This window comes from Microcaecilia unicolor, chromosome 6 (assembly GCF_901765095.1).
Source record: "Microcaecilia unicolor chromosome 6, aMicUni1.1, whole genome shotgun sequence".
In the NCBI taxonomy this organism is placed as follows: domain Eukaryota; kingdom Metazoa; phylum Chordata; class Amphibia; order Gymnophiona; family Siphonopidae; genus Microcaecilia; species Microcaecilia unicolor.
In genome coordinates, this window is record NC_044036.1 from 196,633,188 (window position 1) to 196,651,854 (window position 18,667).

At 44.4% G+C, this 18,667-nt stretch overlaps 1 protein-coding gene across 1 annotated transcript; it reads left to right on the plus strand.

Moving 5' to 3' along the window:
• Positions 1 to 11,083: 11,083 nt before the first annotated feature.
• Positions 11,084 to 18,110, plus strand: CISH (cytokine inducible SH2 containing protein). Its single transcript, XM_030206499.1, has 3 exons — positions 11,084 to 11,873; positions 14,580 to 14,824; positions 15,768 to 18,110. Exons 1-3 carry the CDS (start codon positions 11,827 to 11,829, stop codon positions 16,277 to 16,279), a joined length of 804 nt encoding a protein of 267 aa, XP_030062359.1. The 5' UTR covers positions 11,084 to 11,826; the 3' UTR covers positions 16,280 to 18,110.
• Positions 18,111 to 18,667: the final 557 nt, after the last annotated feature.

Below are 18,667 nucleotides of genomic sequence, written 5' to 3' on the forward strand. Positions count from 1 at the left end.
GTTTGGTAACCAGCATTGGCTGAAGTAATCCTTATTTTCTTTTCCATGTTTTATTTTGTTTGATTTCTATTGATAACCTTTAAGAGTAGACTAACACGGCTACCACACCTCTTAACTGAAATACTAAAACTAAAATGACTTTGTGTCTGACTCTAACAAGCTATTCTCTCTGCTTACCACCAGAGGGGGCTATTGAGCTATATGAATTCCTTGCAGCAGACAAGTAAGCTCTTGGGTTACTGAGTAAACAGCTTGGCAGAGTTACTATAGTATGGGTGAGACAAGCATTCATTGCATCGGAGTTTAGTGAACTGTTTCAGTGTTTAGCAGTGTAACAACAACACTTAGAGGTGAATATTCAGCCACATGAACATATAATTTGAAACATTACATTAGCTGGTTTCACATCATACATATATTCAGTGACACTATCTGTATAAGTAACACTGTTGAATATCTACGTGTGAGCTGAAACATCTAAGTAAGATGTTTCAAGTTATACATGCTATATTACACCTTTAGCGTCTGAAAATATCACCACTTCGATATCAGTGGCACTATCCCAGGGATGTCCCAAATCCTGCTCCCCTTTTCAGACAGATAATTTTAGATGTATAAAGATTTATACATCCAAAATGATCCTTTCAAACCCTGAGAATTCATTCATTTTGTATCTGTGCATCTTTCTTGGATTGGCTTCCACTAATGGTCCTTAGTATCTGCTGAAATCCATTAACCTCCTATTCTGGATTTTAAACTGCTCAACATTAGTGACATATCTTGGACTAAGTTAATAAACAGAATTGTAAAAAAAGGAAATAAGGTGATATGTTTTTATTGGACTAACCTAATACATGTGAATTCTCATTTTACATTAAGCTCTTGCTAAAATCTCCTGGCTAGATCCAAAGGTCTCTGTTCTACCCTCATCCTTCTCGATCTATCAGCTGCTTCTGACACTGTTGACCACCTACTCCTTGATATGCTGTCCTCACTTGGATTTCAGGGCTCTGTTCTTTCCTGTTTTTCTTCTTATCTCTCACATCGCACTTTTTTAGTGTATGCTCTGGATCCTCCTCCACTTTTATCCCACTATAAGAACATAAGTATAGCCATACTGGGTCAGACCAATGTTCCATCTAGCCCAGTATCCTGTTTCCAACAGTGGCCAAGCCAGGCCACAAGTACCTGGCAGAAACCCAAATTGTGGCAACATCCCATGCTACTAATCCCAGGGCGCAGTTGCTTCCCCGTGTTTGTCTCAATAGCAGACTATGGATTTTCCTCCAGGAACTTGTCCAAGCCTTTTTTTAAAACCCAGATACGCTAACCACTGTTACCATATCCTCCAGCAAAGAGTTCCAGGACTTAACTATTTGTTGAGTGAAAAAAAATATTTCCTCCTATTTGTTTTAAAAGTATTTCCATGTAACTTCATTGAGTGTCCCCTAGTCTTTGTACTTTTGGAATGAATAAAAAATGATTTACATCTACTCATTCGACACCACTCAGGATTTTATAGACCTCAATCAAATCTCCCCTCATTCGTCTCTTTTCCAAGCTGAAGAGCCCTAACCTCTTTAGCCTTTTCTCATACAAGAGGAGCTCCATCCTTTTTATCATTCTGGTCGCTCTTCTTTTAACCTTTTCTAATTCCACTATATCTTTTTTTGAAATATGGCGACCAGAACTGAATGCAATACTCAAGGTGCGGTCACACCATGGAGCAATACAGAGGCATTATACTATTTTCAATCTTATTCACCATCCTTTTCCTAATAACTCCTAGCATCCTGTTTGCTTTTTTTGGCCACCGCCGCATACCAAGCAGAAGATTTCAGTTTATTTTCTACAATGACACCTAGATCTTTTTCTTGAGTGCTGACCCCCAAGGTGGATCCTAACGTCAGGTAACTATGATTTGAATTATTCTTTCCAATGCATTTGTCAACATTAAATTTCATCTGCCATTTGGATGTCCAGTCTTCCAGTTTCCTAAGGTCTTCCTGCAACATTTCATAATCTACATGTGTTTTAACAACCTTGAATAGTTTTGAGTCATCTACAAAGCGAAAGCTACATACCTGTAGAAGGCATTCTCCGAGGACAGCAGGCTGATTGTTCTCACTGATGGGTGACGTCCAGCGCCAGCCCAGGATCGGAAAATCTTCCCTAGCAACAAAAGCTTGCTAGTCTCATGCTTCCGTGCACACCGCGCATGCGCGGCCGTCTTCCCGCCCGATCGCGAGCATGCTCGTCAGTCCAGTACATAGCTAAGGTAAGGGAAGACACAACTCCGAAGGGGAGGTGGGCGGGATTGTGAGAACAATCAGCCTGCTGTCCTCGGAGAATACCTTCTACAGGTATGTAGCTTTCGCTTTCACCAAGGACAAGCAGGCTGCTTGTTCTCACTGATGGGATATCCCTAGCCCCCAGGCTCACTCAAAACAACAAAACATGGTCAATTGGGACTCGCAACGGCGAGGACATAACTGAGATTGACCTAACATGAAACAACTAACAGAGAGTGCAGCCTGGAACAGAATAAAAATGGGCCTAGAGGGAAGGAGTTGGATTCTAAACTCCAAACAGGTTCTGTAACACCGACTGCCCAAACCGACTGTCACGTCGGGTGTCCTGCTGAAGGCAGTAGTGAGATGTGAATGTGTGGACAGAAGACCACGTCGCAGCCTTGCAGATCTCTTCAATAGTGGCTGACTTCAAGTGGGCCACTGACGCAGCCATGGCTCTAACATTGTGAGCCGTGACATGACCCTCAAGAGTCAACCCAGCCTGGGCATAAGTGAAGGAAATGCAATCTGCTAACCAATTAGATACGGTGCGTTTCCCAACAGCCACACCCCTCTTGTTGGGATCAAAAGAAACAAACAATTGGGCGGACTGTCTGTGGGGGCTCGTCCGCTCCAAATAGAAGGCCAATGCTCTTTTGCAGTCCAATGTGTGCAGTTGGCGCTCAGCAGGGCGGGTATGAGGCCGGGGAAAGAATGTTGGCAAGACAATTGACTGGTTCAGATGGAACTCCGACACCACCTTTGGCAAAACCTTAGGGTGAGTGCGGAGGACTACTCTGTTATTGTGAAATTTGGTATAAGGAGCATGAGCTACTAGGGCTTGAAGCTCACTGACTCTGCGTGCTGAAGTTATTGCCACCAAGAAAATGACCTTCCAGGTGAAGTACTTCAGATGACAGGAATCCAGTGGCTCAAAAGGAGGTTTCATCAGCTGGGTGAGAACGACATTGAGATCCCATGACACAGTAGGAGGTTTGATGGGGGGCTTTGACAAAAGCAAACCTCTCATGAAGCGAACAACTAAAGGCTGTCCAGAAATCGGCTTACCCTCTACATGGTAATGATAAGCACTGATATCACTAAGATGAACCCTTACAGAGTTGGTCTTGAGACCAGACTCGGATAAATGTAGAAGGTATTCAAGCAGGGTCTATGTAGGACAAGAGCGAGGATCTAAGGCCTTGCTGTCACACCAGACAGTAAACCTCCTCCATAGAAAGAAGTAACTCTTCTTAGTGGAATCTTTCCTGGAAGCAAGCAAGACTTTGGAGACACCCTCCGAGAGACCCAAGGAGGCAAAGTCTACGCTCTCAACATCCAAGCTGTGAGAGCCAAGGACTGGAGGTTGGGATGCAGAAGCGCCCCCCTCGTTCTGAGTGATGAGGGTTGGAAAACACTCCAATCTACGGTTCTTCGGAGGACAACTCCAGAAGAAGAGGGAACCAGATCTGACGCGGCCAGAAGGGAGCAATCAGAATCATGGTTCCACGGTCTTGCTTGAGTTTCAGCAAAGTCTTCCCCACCAAAGGTATGGGAGGATACGCTTACAGGAGGCCCTCCCCCCAATGTAGGAGAAAGGCATCCGACGCTAGTCTGCCGTGGGCCTGAAGTCTGGAACAGAACTGAGGGACCTTGTGATTGATCTGAGTGGCAAAAAGATTGATCAAGGGGGTGCTCCATGCTTGAAAGATCTTGCGTATGACTCTCGAGTTGAGACTCCACTCGTGAGGTTTCATGATCCTGCTCAATCTGTCGGCCAGACTGTTGTTTACGCCTGCCAGATAGGTGGCTTGAAGAAACATGCCGTTCCGGCGAGCCCAAAGCCACATCCTGACGGCCTCCTGACACAGAGGGCGAGATCCGGTGCCCCCCTGCTTGTTGATATAATACATGGCAACCTGATTGTCTGTCTGAATTTGAATAACTTGATTGAACAACCAATTCTTGAAAGCCTTTAGAGCGTTCCAGACCGCTCATAACTCCAGGAGGTTGATCTGCAAACTGGTTTCCTGGGGGGACCAACTCCCTTGAGTGTGAAGCCCATCGACATGAGCTCCCCAACCCAGGAGAGATGCATCCGTCGTCAGCCACTTTTGTGGCTGAGAAATTGGAATGGACTATACTCTGCTGGAGCCAGTCAAAAGCCCGTCCCTTGCTTTGTGCTGGGGAGCTGCGGGGGCCTGAGGAGGTGCACGCTGTTGACATGAACGAGCGCGCTGGGACTTAGCCTGGGCAGGCTGTCGGGAAGGTAGATTGTACCTGCGCTTATTATAAGCGTAGGGAGCAGTCCTCCTACCCCCGAGAAAACGTCTACCAGCTGAGGTAGATGCTGAAGGCGCCCGGTGGGAGAGTTTGTCGTAAGCGGTATCCCGCTGGTGGAGCTGATCTACCACCTTTTCGACTTTCTCGCCAAAAATGTTATCCCCCCGGCAAGCAGCATCCGTGACACGTTTTTGGACTCTACCGTCTAAGTCAGTGGCACGCAGCCATGAGAGTCTGCGCATCACTATACCTTGAGTGGCAGCCCTGGATACAACATCAAAAGTATTGTAAGCACCCCTGGACAGGAATTTACGACACGCCTTCAGCTGCCTGACCACCTCCTGAAATGGCTTGGCCTGCTCCGACGGGAGCTTGTCAACCAAGTCCGCCAACTGCCTCACATTATTCCGCAAGTGGATGCTCATGTAGAGCTGGTAAGACTGAATTTTGTACGTGAGCATAGCGGAATGGTAGGCCTTCCTCCCAAAAGAATCCATAGTTCTAGATTCATGCCCTGGGGGCGCCGAAGCGTAATCCCTAGAACTCTTGGCCTTCTTAAGGGCCAAATCCACCACTCCAGAGTCATGAGGCAACTGAGTCTTCATCAACTCCGGATCCCTGTGGATTCGGTACTGGGACTCAATCATTTTGGGAATGTGGGGATTAGTTAATGGATGCGTTCAGTTCTCCAACAACATCTGTTTGAGGATGTTATGCAGAGGAACAGTGGACGATTCCTTAGGAGGGGATGGATAGTCCAGGACCTTGAACATCTCAGCCCTGGGCTCATCCACAGTCTCCACCGGGAAGGGAATGGCCGTAGACATTTCCCGGACAAAAGATGAGAAGGAAAGACTCTCCGGGGGAGAAAGTTTCCTCTGGGGCGAGGGAGTAGGATCAGAGGGCAAGCCACAAGACTCCTCCTCCGAGAAGTACCTGTCATCCGCCTCTGCTTCCCACGAGCCCTCCTCTGCAGAATCGGACGTAAGTTCATGAACTTCTGTCCGAAGCCTAGCCCGTCTCGACTCCGAGGATCGATGTCCATCGCGATGTCGTCGAGAGGAAGACTTCCAAGCCGGAGGCAATGAAGCTCCCTCCATCGATGACGGCGGAGAATCTGCCTGGGTGGCACTCGTCCCCGGCACCGCAAGCGGTACCGGAGTCGGAGACCGCCCACGGGCGATGAGCCAACTGCCGCCTCCCTCGACGGCACCGGCAGCGCAAGCACCGACGGTACCGGAGATGAGCATAACAGGTCTCCCAGAATCTCTGGGAGAATGGCTCGGAGGCTCTCGTTAAGAGTGGCTGTAGAGAAAGGCAAGGGCACCAGTACAGGAGAAGATGTGAGAACCTGTCTGGAGCGCGGAGGCAGTACCGGGCTGTCCGGAGATGAGCGCACCAACACCTCCTGAATCGAGGGTGAGCGGTCCCTCCGGCATCGGCGCTTCTCGGGTGCCGAGTCTTTCGGTGCCCCGGAGCTCTCGGCACCATGTTGGGACGGTGACCGATGCCGATGCTTCTTAGGCTTCACTCGAAGCTCGGTACCGGTACCGCCCGGTGCCGACGAGGAGGATGTCGAATCCAAACGACTCCTCGGGGCCGGGTGCGAAGAAGGACAGTCCCGGTGGGCCTGCACAGCAGAAGTCCTCGAGACAGGCGGAGACCCACTCGATGGCTCACTGCTACCAGCATGGGGTCTCTGGACAGCCATTACCTGCGCTCCGGAGAACGATGCACCCTCCGATGCCGACACCGATACCGGCGATGACCTCGGTACCGCTGGCTCCATCGACGTCGAAGAACTAGACCGGGCTCCGAACAAGACATTCCACTGAGCCAAATGCACCGCCTGAGTCCGCTTCTTCAATTGGAGACACTGAAGACAGGCGTCAGGTCGATGACTCTCACCTAAGCACCGGAGACACGAAGCGTGCCTGTCAGTAAGGGAGATGGTCCGGCAGCACCACATGCACCTTTTGAAGCTGCTGGTAGGCTTTGAGGACATGGGTGGAAAAATCGTGCCAGCAAGGTCGAACGCGCGATGGTGCCTGAAAAAAAGACACCAAAAGAAAAAAAGGAACCGCCCGGGCGGTCCAAAATGGCCACGCGAAAAAACTAAAAGGAAACTTAAGGGGAAAAAAACTAAGAAAAGTAAAGGAATTTTCTTTTTTTTTTTTTTTAAACAGAGAAAGAAAAAAGAGGAGTCAAAGACTCACAGAGAAAAAATTAGCCGTTCCCGAACCACGGAAAAAAGAAGACTGACGAGCACGCTCGCGATCGAGCGGGAAGACGGCCGCGCATGCGCGGAAGCATGAGACTACCAAGCTTTTGTTGCTAGGGAAGATTTTCCGGTCCTGGGCTGCCGCTGGACGTCACCCATCAGTGAGAACAAGCAGCCTGCTTGTCCGTGGAGAAATTTAATTACCACACTAGTCATTCCGATTTCCATATCATTTATAAATATGTTAAATAGCACTGGTCCCAGTACTGTTTCCTACGGCACTCCATTGTTCACCCTCCTCCATTGAGAGAAATTACCATTTAATCCTACCCTCTATTTACTGTCCAATAACCAATTCCTAATCCACACCACAACACTGCCTCCTATCCCATGACTCTTTAATTTTCTCAGGAGTCTCTCATGAGGAACCTTATCAAAAGCTTTCTGAAAATCTAGATATACTGCATCAATGGCTTCCAATCAAAGAATGCATAGCTTTCAAAATCTGCACCCTGGTCCATAAAATTATCTATGGCGAAGCCCCGGGATACATGGCCGACCTCATAGATCTCCCAACCATTTGTTTTAAAAGTATTTCCATGTAACTTCATTGAGTGTTCCCTAGTCTTTGTATTCAGAAAGAGTAAACAATTGATTTACATTTACCCAATTCTATTCCACTCAATATTTTGTAAACCTCAGCCATATCCCCCTTCATTGACTCTTCCCCAAACTGAAGAGCCCTAACCTCTTAAGCATTTCCTCATGAGAGAAGTATTATTCCCTTAATCATTTTGTCTGCCTTTCTTTGAATCTTTTCTAATTCTGCTATATCTTTTTTTGTGATACAGTGACCAGAGACAAAGAGAAAGATATAATATTCAAAAGCAATAGGGTAGATAGAGGTGGGAAGCATATATTATACAGAACTGAGAAGAGTTACCAAGAATGAGGAGAAGAAGCAAGTATAGTCAAATTCTGTATTTTATTCATCTGAAAGCAAGTATAAACAATGAATAAAAGCTGATGTAATTATTTATTTGTACAATGATTTCATGCATGGGTTAAAATAGGACTGTCGTCTTTCTTTCTTAGCCCTCCTCCATGGTCTCTTTTTCCTACTCTTGCCCTTTCAGTGTCCTGCACATATTCTGACCTCTTTTTTAGCTTTTTTTTCCCCCTCTGCCACCTTATTCATTCTCTTCCCCTCTTCCTTTCTAGTTTTCTCTCTCTTCCCCCTCCACATTTTTCTTTTCCCTGCCTCCCTCTCTACCTTCGACTCTGACCTATAGTTTTCTCTTTGCCCCTTCACCTTCTTTTTCCCTAGTGATACCTTTCCTCCCTCATTACAGATTTTTTTTTCCTTTCTGTTCCCCCTTTCCTCCCTCCTTCAGGTTTTTCTCATCCCTGAGACTTCTGTCCTCCTCTTCCCCTGTCTTTCATTCTCTTTCAGGTGGTTTTCCTTAGTCTTTCTCCACCCCCTTATCCTTTGTGTACTTTTCTCTATAACCATGACAGTGAACAGTGGCAAGAGAACAGGCCAGAAGTGTGAGGACACAAGAAGATACGCTCAAGCTCCCTGTGGCTACTTCACCGTTAATGCTTCCTTTCTACACAGAAGTGCATAGGACTGAGAAAGAAGCAGTCAGTCACAAACCCAGGATTGTGTTCCTAGTACTGTAGTCTTTGTTTGTGCTTCCTGGTATACTGGGAAAGAGAAATGAATTTTCATCTTAAGTACTTAAAGTGTTGCAGTACTAGGTCAGACCTAAGGTCCATCAAGCCCAGCATTCTGTTTCCAACAGTGGCTAATCCAGGTCACAAGTACCTGGCAAGATCCCAAAACAGTACAATACATTTTATGCTGCTTATCCTAGAAATACAAAACTAGAGGCAGTAGAGCACTCCTTGGAGTAATTTTTCAAACACTTATATGATAATAAGGGAAGAGTCTCATATAATCACCACGGCTGGTTTCACTTCACCCTTATCCTAGAAATAAGCAGTGTTTTTTTCCCCAAGTCCATCTTAATAATGGCTTAGGGACTTTTCCTTTAGGAAGCTATCCAAACCTTTTTAAACCCCGCTAAGCTAACTGCTTTTACCACATTCTCTAGCAACAAATTCCAGAGTTTAGTTACATTTTGAGTGAAAGAATTTTTTCTCTGATTCATTTTAAATGTACTACTTTGTAGCTTCATTGTGTGCCCCCTAGTCCTAGTATTTTGGAAAGCGTAAACAAGCGATTCACTTCTACCCATTCCACTCCATTCATGTTTTTTTTTTTTTTTTGCTTGTGGGATTTTTCAACATGGCTATCTGTGTCCTTTTGGTGACCATTTCCTTAGTTGCTCTTTCCTATTGCTGCAATACAATTTCCTCATCAGTTCCAAGGTGAGCATCCTGCCTGTATAACCAGCTGAATTTCATATAAGTAATAGATTTAGTGCTTACATGTTGGGTAGTGGTGCATGTTATCAGGTGACTTAATTCTGTTTCATCTTCTGGTGTAGATTGGAATTCACTGTTTAGAGCTTAGTCTCCACTCCAGTAGCTTCAGAGGCAGCTTCTACAGGGGTGACTTGCATGTGGGGTCTACATGTGTGGTGTCAATGTTGTCAGCAAAGGTTGCTTTAAATGCAGAAGCAAGATGTGAATGAGCTCTGGCTGTAGCTTCTCTGGAATACAAAGAAGTAATACTACTTCATACCATTCTAGTCCAAGTCCTGCTCCTACTTTTTTGAACAAAAGATATATGCCCCTGTATTCCATATGTGTTCAACATGTGGATCACAGCCCAGTTTCTCCCTGTCTGTATCCTTCTTTCTGTGTCTCTCTCACTTTATTTCTATTGCTGTTTTCTCCTTTAACACTCTCCATCCCTCTCACATTGCCTTTCTCTGTTACTCTCTTGCTATTTACATCTGTCGCAGTTCTCTTTCTCTCTCACCTACTTTATCTCTTTCTAGCTCTATTAAATTAAAATTAAATATTAAGTGACCAATTGTGGTGCCAAAGTTAATACATTAGGTTAAAAAGGAAAGAGATAACAAAGACTCTTCCAGGGGTTCTATTCATGGCAGGGCTTTTTTTGAGGGGGTACTGAGTACTGGCACCTTTTCCATTGTGTGCTGAAATTGGCCCATGGTCCCCAAGTTTTAATGAAAGAGTTCAGGCTCCACACACCAATTCTGCCTTATCATAGATTCTGTGACTGGTTGCAGGGGTCCTGGCTATTGTGGGGTGAGTCCCTCAGTGATCACCTCATCCCTGAAGGGTGGCCTGACATTTGAGTACCGGCACCTTTTTTGCTAGAAGGAACACACTGGTTGATGGTCAGATAATGTTTCTGGCCTGGTCCCAGAATAGGACATACTTTGCTGCATAGGTTTTTTGTTTAAACAGTTTTATCCAGGATCCAAACAGTTCCATGTTCCCAATATAAAGTGGTGGGTTCTCAGTCTTTGTCAAGGAAGCCAGTGGGCTCAGCTCATGGCTCAGACCTTCCATTTTATCTTTGTCAAACAGAGGCTGAGAAGCTGATGGAGTTTCTCTGGATTTCAAAAGTAAGTCTTCCAGGAAGGAATATATTTCCCATTCTGTTTCTCTGGCATTACATCTGAATAGTTAGTTTATTGGGGTTTGCATGTTTACTTTTGTGATCTTTTCATATCAGGGGAAGTGGTGTATGTGTGATTTAGGTGAGGGATTCTGTTGAGGCTGTAAGTTCTCTGTAGAAAACTATATATGGCATTCTAGTTTCGGAGTTTTTTTTTCTAATCTACACCTTCTAATCGGAAGTGCATTGGAGATTGTAGCCTGATCCCTTTACCTGCATATAAGTGTAAACCTATTTTGTTGTACCATAGAAAGGCGGTATATCAAATAAAAAAACCCTCTTATTTATTTGCAATGCTATCTTTTACTGGTAGAGTTGTTGAGGTCTCAGTCCTGACAGTGGATGCTGTTATGGTTTTCTGGATTTGCTGCATAGGTTTAGAATATGGATTTTATACATTTTTTTTGTGTTGCTTGAACGCAGTTTGCATAATAAGGTAACCCCAGGTTGCAAGAGGATGCGTATTAATTCTTTCTGTTTGCACCCAATGTCTCTCTCCATTTTTTTTGTTGTTGTTGTTTAATTCTGTCTCCGGTCGTTCGTCTTCCAATGCAGTCGAGTTGGGAAAGCGGGTAGGAGGAGTCTCGCAGGCCTCGCCATCCTCCCATTGGTTAACCTCAGCAACTCAACCCCCTTTTCCTGGAAAGTTCTTGGAAATCTATCAAAGGTATTTCCTTTCGCCCACGTGCTGTCCGAAGCCAAAAAGCATCGCTGCGCGCCGCCGACCTGCGACACCTGGGACAAGGTGATCACCTCTCCCTCACCTGACCCCCCTCCCCCCGTGACCCCCCACTCCCCATCAGGGCAGTGGAGGTGAACGGAAGACCTTAGTCTCAGCCCCCGCCCGGCTATTTATACCAAGGGGGAGGCACCACCACCGGAGCTGTGATGCGATCGCAGTGCAGTTCCCGGAATCTACCACTTCCTGGAATAGATTAAGAGAGAAAAAAAAAAACCCTAAGCAAACAAAAGATTAAACACTTGTGTTTTCCCCGAGACCTCAGTTCCCTTCTGGAGCCGGCGCCGGAGTAAGACGTGCCTCTCTCCTCTTTTAAACTTCGATTTCGTATATTTATTATTATTATTTATATTTATTTTTCAGCTTGTATTCTTTATTTAGAGATTGCATAGATTTTTGATGCTTTATCTGAGAAGTCGATTTTGTTCATTTTCTATGTAATCGGTGTAACACGGACTTGGATTCTTTGTAACCAAAGTTGCTGAAACATTGCTTGTCTTTCTCCAGCGCACTAATTAGATCTTCTGCAGTGTATATTATATATACATTCATTGTGTCGGTGCCTATTTATAGTAAGGGCCGCAGATTCACTGCGGCACTAATAGCTTCTAGCAGCGACTTGAACTCCCACTTGTAGACCTAAAATAAAGCCGAAAATCGCTTTGAAGACTTGATGCTTTTGCCTTGGTCCTGGACGGATATGATCCTCTGTGTACAGGGGTAAGCTTCACTTTTGCAAATCTCGCTCTCTTTATTATATAAAATAAGATGGATCTGTGATTGCCTTCGATTACCATTCAGGGATTCTGCTGTGTCCTTATTTTTACTCTGTTTTTCTCCCTGTCTTCTGGGACTCGTGTACTTGTTTCTTGTGGGTGAAGTGAGATTCATGTATTACACATTATAGATACAGTGGAGCTAATGGTAGTGGGTCGGTGAGGTGGTGTTTTTTAAAATATATATCACTAGATACAGACAAAAGATGTTAATTTACTATGTTTCCCATATTAAAACAACATTTTTAAATATTGGTTTTCCATTCTCCTGAACTGAGATGGTTTGTGAATGATGACTTTTGCGGTAGGGAAAATTGATTTTGATTCAAAACTGGATAATTACTATATTCCCCCTTATTGGCTTCTCAATTTTTCAAGGGGATTGGAACAGGACTTTATTTTTTGCTGAGTTTTAAAATATTAACAACAAGGGATTAGCTTCCTGGGGCAGTACATGGGGTTGGGGGCTGCTTATACACCTTGGGCTCCTGTGTCTGCTGATAGCTAGCGATGGTGATTAACAAAGGTCCCTTTTCTCTGTGCCTCATGGTTATCCCAGCTTGATCTGGGTGCTTGCAAGGCAGACAGCTCCTTCGCTCCTACTAAAGTGTAAATTCGGAGCATTTCAGGTGGTTGGGGGGGGGGGGGGAGGGAACTGTCTTTAACTGTTCAGCACACGTCACTGCACTGCCCCCCTTACTAAATCCTTCATATAATTAAAATGTGAACGCAGTTCCACTGTCAGTTACTTTTTGATTTTAAACCCTATTCAGTGTTCTGTTAGGGGCTGACTGGTACCAAGTGAATAGTAATATACGATTAATCTAGCAGAGCAAATTTCCCATTTTAAATGTATTTTTGTGTTGGGGAAAATTTATAGTCTGAGCTTCCATAAAAAAACATTTTGAAGGTTGCACTGTGGCCAAAGTTATATATTTAAACCTAGAAATAACTACTTTTTTTTAGACATAAGCAGTCCCATACAGAATGTGTGTATAAGGAGGGGGTTAAGAAGGTGACAAATGGAGTATAAACATTCACTACAGGAATCTATGTGCTGCTTAAACCCTTTAGGCACAGTTTTACATTTTAAAATTTTATTTATAAGTCATGAATGATTAAATATAGAATTATTTCCAGAAAATTGCTGTGCTTCAAGGAAATCAACTAAGAATACTGGACAAATAGCTAAATAAATTTAAAAACTATGTTTGAACTACAGCTGCAGTCCATATCACACAGCTGTCTTCCCCATCTAAATTTAATTTATTGGATTTTGCTCACACTTTTTTCAGTGGTAGCTCAAGGTGAGATACATTCATGTACACTGGGTATTTCCCTGTCCCTGGAGAGCTCATAATCTAAGCTTGTACCTGAGGCAATGGAGGGTTAAGTGACTTGCCCAAGATCACAAGGAGCAGCAGAGGGATTTGAACTGGGGACCTCTGGAGGTCAAGATGAGTGATCTAACCACTACACCACTCCTCTAAATGCAAAGCGTTTCAACATAACACCCTCATAAACATTTTTTTTTTGGGGGGGGGGGGGAGGAGGAATGGCCTACTTCATATTTATAGAGAGAATCCCACTTTGAAGAAACAAGTTAATTTTCCAAAAAGGACTGGCTGCTTCTTCCATGGTTTACTTAAGAAAACTGTCCTTTTCTAAGGCAATTTTTTGTGAATGCTGTGTGCTTTCCTCTGGCCACGTACCTCTCCAGGGTGTCCAAGCCAAGATGGGGCCCTTACAGGCACCAGTGATCCAATCAAAGATCGGAAAAACCCCCTGTAATGAAGTCTCATTATTTTTGTGTCCTGGGGAAATGTATCTCATCTAAAAATCCAGTAGCAGTACAGGCCCCAGTGGCCCTGTCCTGTTTGAAAGTGAGATGTTCTACTGCTAACGTCTTTCCACTTTACAGAAGTCACTCCACAAATCTTAAGTTCTAAAAACTTCTGGCTACTTGATAGCAAAAATGGCTTGTGAAGTTTAGGTAGCGGTTTGTCCTATTCATGATGGAACCACATAATTACCAAACAGCATTTCTTTTTGAAACATAGGGTGATTTGGTGATTAATAAGGGGTTGTGGAGGGAGAAAGTGGCAGAGAGGCTAGTAATGTCTATGGTTACCGCTAGGGGAAGATTAGATTTTTTTTTCTACTATATTTTTACAGGGCATAGTTTAGAAATGTAATGCCATATGGTAAAAGTAACTATTGAGTGTCTAGGATTGTGCAGGCCCTCAAAACATATGGACACTTTAATGATTTTGGGGACCAGTTGTGCTGAATTTGGAGCAAAGGAAAGACAGAATGTGATATTATTGAACATCTGTAACTAATTGCTCCTCTCATAACTGGGGTGCGGTTGCTGGAGCCTTTCACAGTTTTATTTTGGCAGAAACACTGGGGGAAATGGGGAAGCTTGAGTAAGTCAATGTGTGTGGATCAAGGCATAGAGACAGTTCAGGGGCTTTTAATGGTACGGTATGGCCTTTTTGGTCCCATCAGCTTGCATGGGAAATCGAGTTTAAACTAAATTTGAAGTTTTAACTTGCTGAGTAACCAACATTTGTTCCACAGAACATATTAAGAAATATTGACATTTAAGGAATCCTTCATGAAATCTCTGACCTTATTCCCCCACCAGACCTCAGCCTTTGTTGGCAGAGCAGAAGATCCACCGCCTTTCACTTGGAAGTGTTGCCAGTGTCTTGTCTGAGCAAATCATGCAGCCTCTGGCCTTAGCAGCCTTGCAAGAAGAGATGCCCCCAAGCACTGATGTGGTCCCTCTGCTGGAAATTGATCCTCCCCTTCCTCCTCCACCACGAGTACGGGACCCTGAGGAAGATCTGATCTGCATTGCAAAGACATTTTCCTACCTGCGAGAATCTGGTAAGAGCCCTTAGCGTGCATGTGTAAAACCAAGTTGGGAGGATAGTGGCATGCTGCCCTCCAGGCTCTATTATGTGTCTGCTAGTGGCCACTCACTACACTATGTACACTTTTTTAGTTCTTTGTCCCCAATAATGAAGAATCAGATTGGGAGCTGGTGGGCGGGATGGCCGTTGAGGGATGCAACCAATCAGTGAAAATGGAAGGAGGGTATCAGCTTAAGTTAGCTTCACTGGAGCATCCTGGACTCGGTTGGCCTGTGAATGAGGAAAATATGGAAGTAATAATTGATTATATGTAGCTTCTGCACCAGTTATACAGTACATGATATGGTTAAAATAAAACATTTAATACAGTTGATTATAATAAGTTAGTGATGGGTGCAGGGAGTTTAAGATAAGCTGAAGGAGTAACAATCTCACTTTTCACAGAAAGGTAAACATGTTAAATATAGTAGCAATTTGAAATTCTTTAGTGTCCTTTGTTCAAAAGGGACAACAACATTTAATGCTTCAGAAACACACCTGCAGCCATTTGTAGGAATGTTTCTAGAAGGGAGAGGGAACTGTTGTTGAAGTGAAAGTTTTGATGGCATCAGGTGCAACTGATGGATCCCCTGGGCCAAAGTTGAGGTGAGGACAAGGCAATTAGCTAATGTCTTCTGCTGGGGTTGCTACTATGACTATTAAACCTGTAATTAGAAACGGAAGGGCTTTTACAACAATTTCAGCTGTGTTAATGCTCTCTAAATCCTGCTGTGGTCCCGGTATTACCTTTAGATTCTTTAATTTTCAGAGGGTGCATGGAGCCTTTTAGCTCAGGGCTTAGGTTTCTTTCTTGATTAAGTCAACTCATTTAGCATTGGGTGCCTAGTTCTAAAGAATCATGCAGGCAGATTGATGCATGTAATATTCATGTTTTAAATTCTATTCTTTTATTTCAGGTTGGTACTGGGGATCTATCACTGCCAGTGAGGCTAAGCAGCAACTCCAGAAGATGCCCGAGGGGACCTTCCTAGTGAGAGACAGCACCCATCCCAGTTACCTCTTCACTCTCTCGGTGAAGACAAATCGTGGTCCCACCAATGTGCGCATTGAATATACAGACAGCAAGTTCCGCTTAGACTCCAACTGCCTCTCTAAACCTCGCCTCATGGCCTTCTCAGATGTAGTGAGCCTCATCCAGCACTATGTTGCCTCCTGCTCAATGGAGAGCAAAGGAGATGCACCATACCCACACCCACCCCTTCCGTCTTCGTTGCCGCTGCCCAGCATACCCAAAGAGACAACTGCAGTACACTTGCGTCTCATACGGCCTCTGAAACGTAAGGACAGTGCCCCCAGCCTGCAGCACTTGTGTCGGCTGCAGATCAACAAGTCAGCAACAGATGTAACGGCGCTCCCACTTCCCAGACGGATGGTGGACTATCTCACACAGTACCCTTTCAAGTTCTAAGGCTAATTAGAAGGGACAAATAGAAAGAATAAAGTCGAGCAGAGAAACTGGGCATGTCCCAGGCCTCTTTCCCTCCACTCCTCCCTTCATGGCCGAGCTCTGTGTTGGCAAAGGAGTGATATGATGGAGGCTGGCAGCGCCAAGCTCTTCTTCCTCTCCTTCTTGTACACACTAGTTCTCCAGGGAGGTGAGGAGCAGGCACTATATGCATCATGGGACTACAAACACAACACAAGCCTCGAACATGGTGCAGCTCGGTGGAAAGTGTGGTACTGTTATAAGTAATAAACAGTTCACACACTATTTGAAGTCCTGAGCTGCTCTGCCTTTGGCTTCTTGATCAGGAATTGTATTAAAGAGAATGCTATTTATTTTAACATTTATTTTTTTTCTCTATGTCTATATATTTTTTTAATCATTTTTTTCCAAAGGTGGGGGGAAGGGGAAAATGACTAATTCTCTCCAAAGTGATGCAGTATTGTTGGGAATGAGAACTGGGAAGGGACTTCCTATTTCTTTGTGACAACATGTTGCAATGTCAATGTTGCACTTTATTATGTCATCACTTGTTGCGGGGAAGACACCTGCATAAGAGCAAATAAACCATCTCCCTCTGCTCCTTTCTGTACTGATCCTGAGGACCACCAGGCAGCTTCTTGTTCTCTGGGGCATTATCCTCTTCTGCTTCTGTTCCATCCAAGAGCAGAGTACTCTGGGATTTGTAGTCATGCTTTTACTGCTGCGCAAACAGGGCAATAGACCCAAGATGCAGTGAGGTAGAAGAGTTAAATTAATCTAGAAGAAGCTGGCCATTTCTGACTTCTTTATAAATTGAGGAGTAGACAGGTGCATAGGTTGGGATATCATACCAGGAAAAGTCTTTTAAATAAAGCTGAAATTGTACCTGTTGAGGTTATGATTTTGGAGTTTGAGGGAGAGGAGTTCACTGTCCCACTTACAACTTTTCTCCCTTGTGTGCTACTTACTACTTTCCCTATCCATGTGTTGAGAATTACATTGGTGGGGGGGGGGGGGGGGGGGGGTGTAAGAGGGCATGAGGCCAGGATCATTGTAAACAGGAAAAATTACTGTCCAGTGCGATTGATGCACAGATCCCAGCGGCAGTAGTTTAAACCAGTCCTGCTTTTCTCACCTACATATAAGAATTCTGGGATATGTAGTTCAGCATTTCTGTTTCAAACAAAATTACTGCTGCAGTATCCAAAATAAGGATTTACAAAGCAAGACTGGCTAAAGTGTCCCCTCTTGGCTCACATTAATTAGCAGTTCTTGTAATGGATTATCCTCATTTCTGCTCCTCAGAATTCAAGGGGTCTAAGGGCTAACATGGCTAATGAAACACATGTAAAGTGATGGTGCTGTTGCTCCATTGTACGTATTTGTGTTTAGATACAGCTCTTGAGCATTAATGAGTTCCACTTTATGTAAGCTTGTGCAAAAACAGGTCTGTGCCCAGAGAGATCGAGTAACTGCCCATTTGTCTGTACCCTACTTCTCTGCCCCTGTCACATAGGCAAAATCTTTGCCTCATCCTTTCTGATATGAAAGATTTCGACCAAACTGCTATTTGAGACTTTGAAGTCTATGCTCTGCCTCCATGTGGCCAGGGCTGTGACTGGTGCTGTCTGTTCCGTTTCAACTATTTTTTTTTTTTAAGATGTCTGTGGCATCCTGATTTTGACAATGAGCAATGTGTATATTAGTAAAAGAGTCCCAGCAGCTGCCCCACCCTGTGGGAAAGGGGAATGACTGTGAAATCTAGAAAGCAAGCTGAGAACATGGAAATAAAATAAAGAAATTTTTTAAATGAGAAGAGTTTTATAGGTTTTCTTGCCAATTATCTGCCTGACCCATCATATTGCTGGAACAACATTCAGTCACTTAAAGCCACTGGTTGCATTAGTTGACTATTGGGTAATAGGGGTGTATTGTAAGTATTGGTACATTCTTTGGTTTGTTATAGGCTTTGATATTAAAGCACTGCTTCTCAACCATCAGCACATCTGAGCAGTTGGGTTTCCAGGATATCCACAATGAATGTGCATGAGAAAAATTTGCATACTGAGGAGGTGCATGCAAATTGTTCTCATGCACATTCATTGTGGATATCCTGGGTGTGTCCCGCGGACTGGGGTGAGAAGCTTTAGTAGACCAATGAAGACTTTTCCAGAGAAAGCTGCATGTGAGCTTTCCTGACCACTAGAGATGCCAAGTTATCCAGTTTCAGGAGGGTGACATTTTGGCCGGTCCTAGTCTTAAACTTGTAGCCCAAAGCAGGGTGGGTATTTGCAGTCCCTGATTTTACCCATTGAAATCAGTGCTGCAGGTCACATCATGCACCAGAATGAGGTTGACAGAAATCTAGGA

Excerpts from the sequence above, each read along its gene's own strand:
- CISH (XM_030206499.1), top strand. The coding sequence starts at position 11,827 with ATGCTTTTGCCTTGGTCCTGGACGGATATGATCCTCTGTGTACAGGG. Across the intron at positions 11,874-14,579 it reads ATGATCCTCTGTGTACAGGG|ACCTCAGCCTTTGTTGGCAG; the intron begins GTAAGCTTCACT and ends TTCCCCCACCAG. Across the intron at positions 14,825-15,767 it reads TTCCTACCTGCGAGAATCTG|GTTGGTACTGGGGATCTATC; the intron begins GTAAGAGCCCTT and ends CTTTTATTTCAG.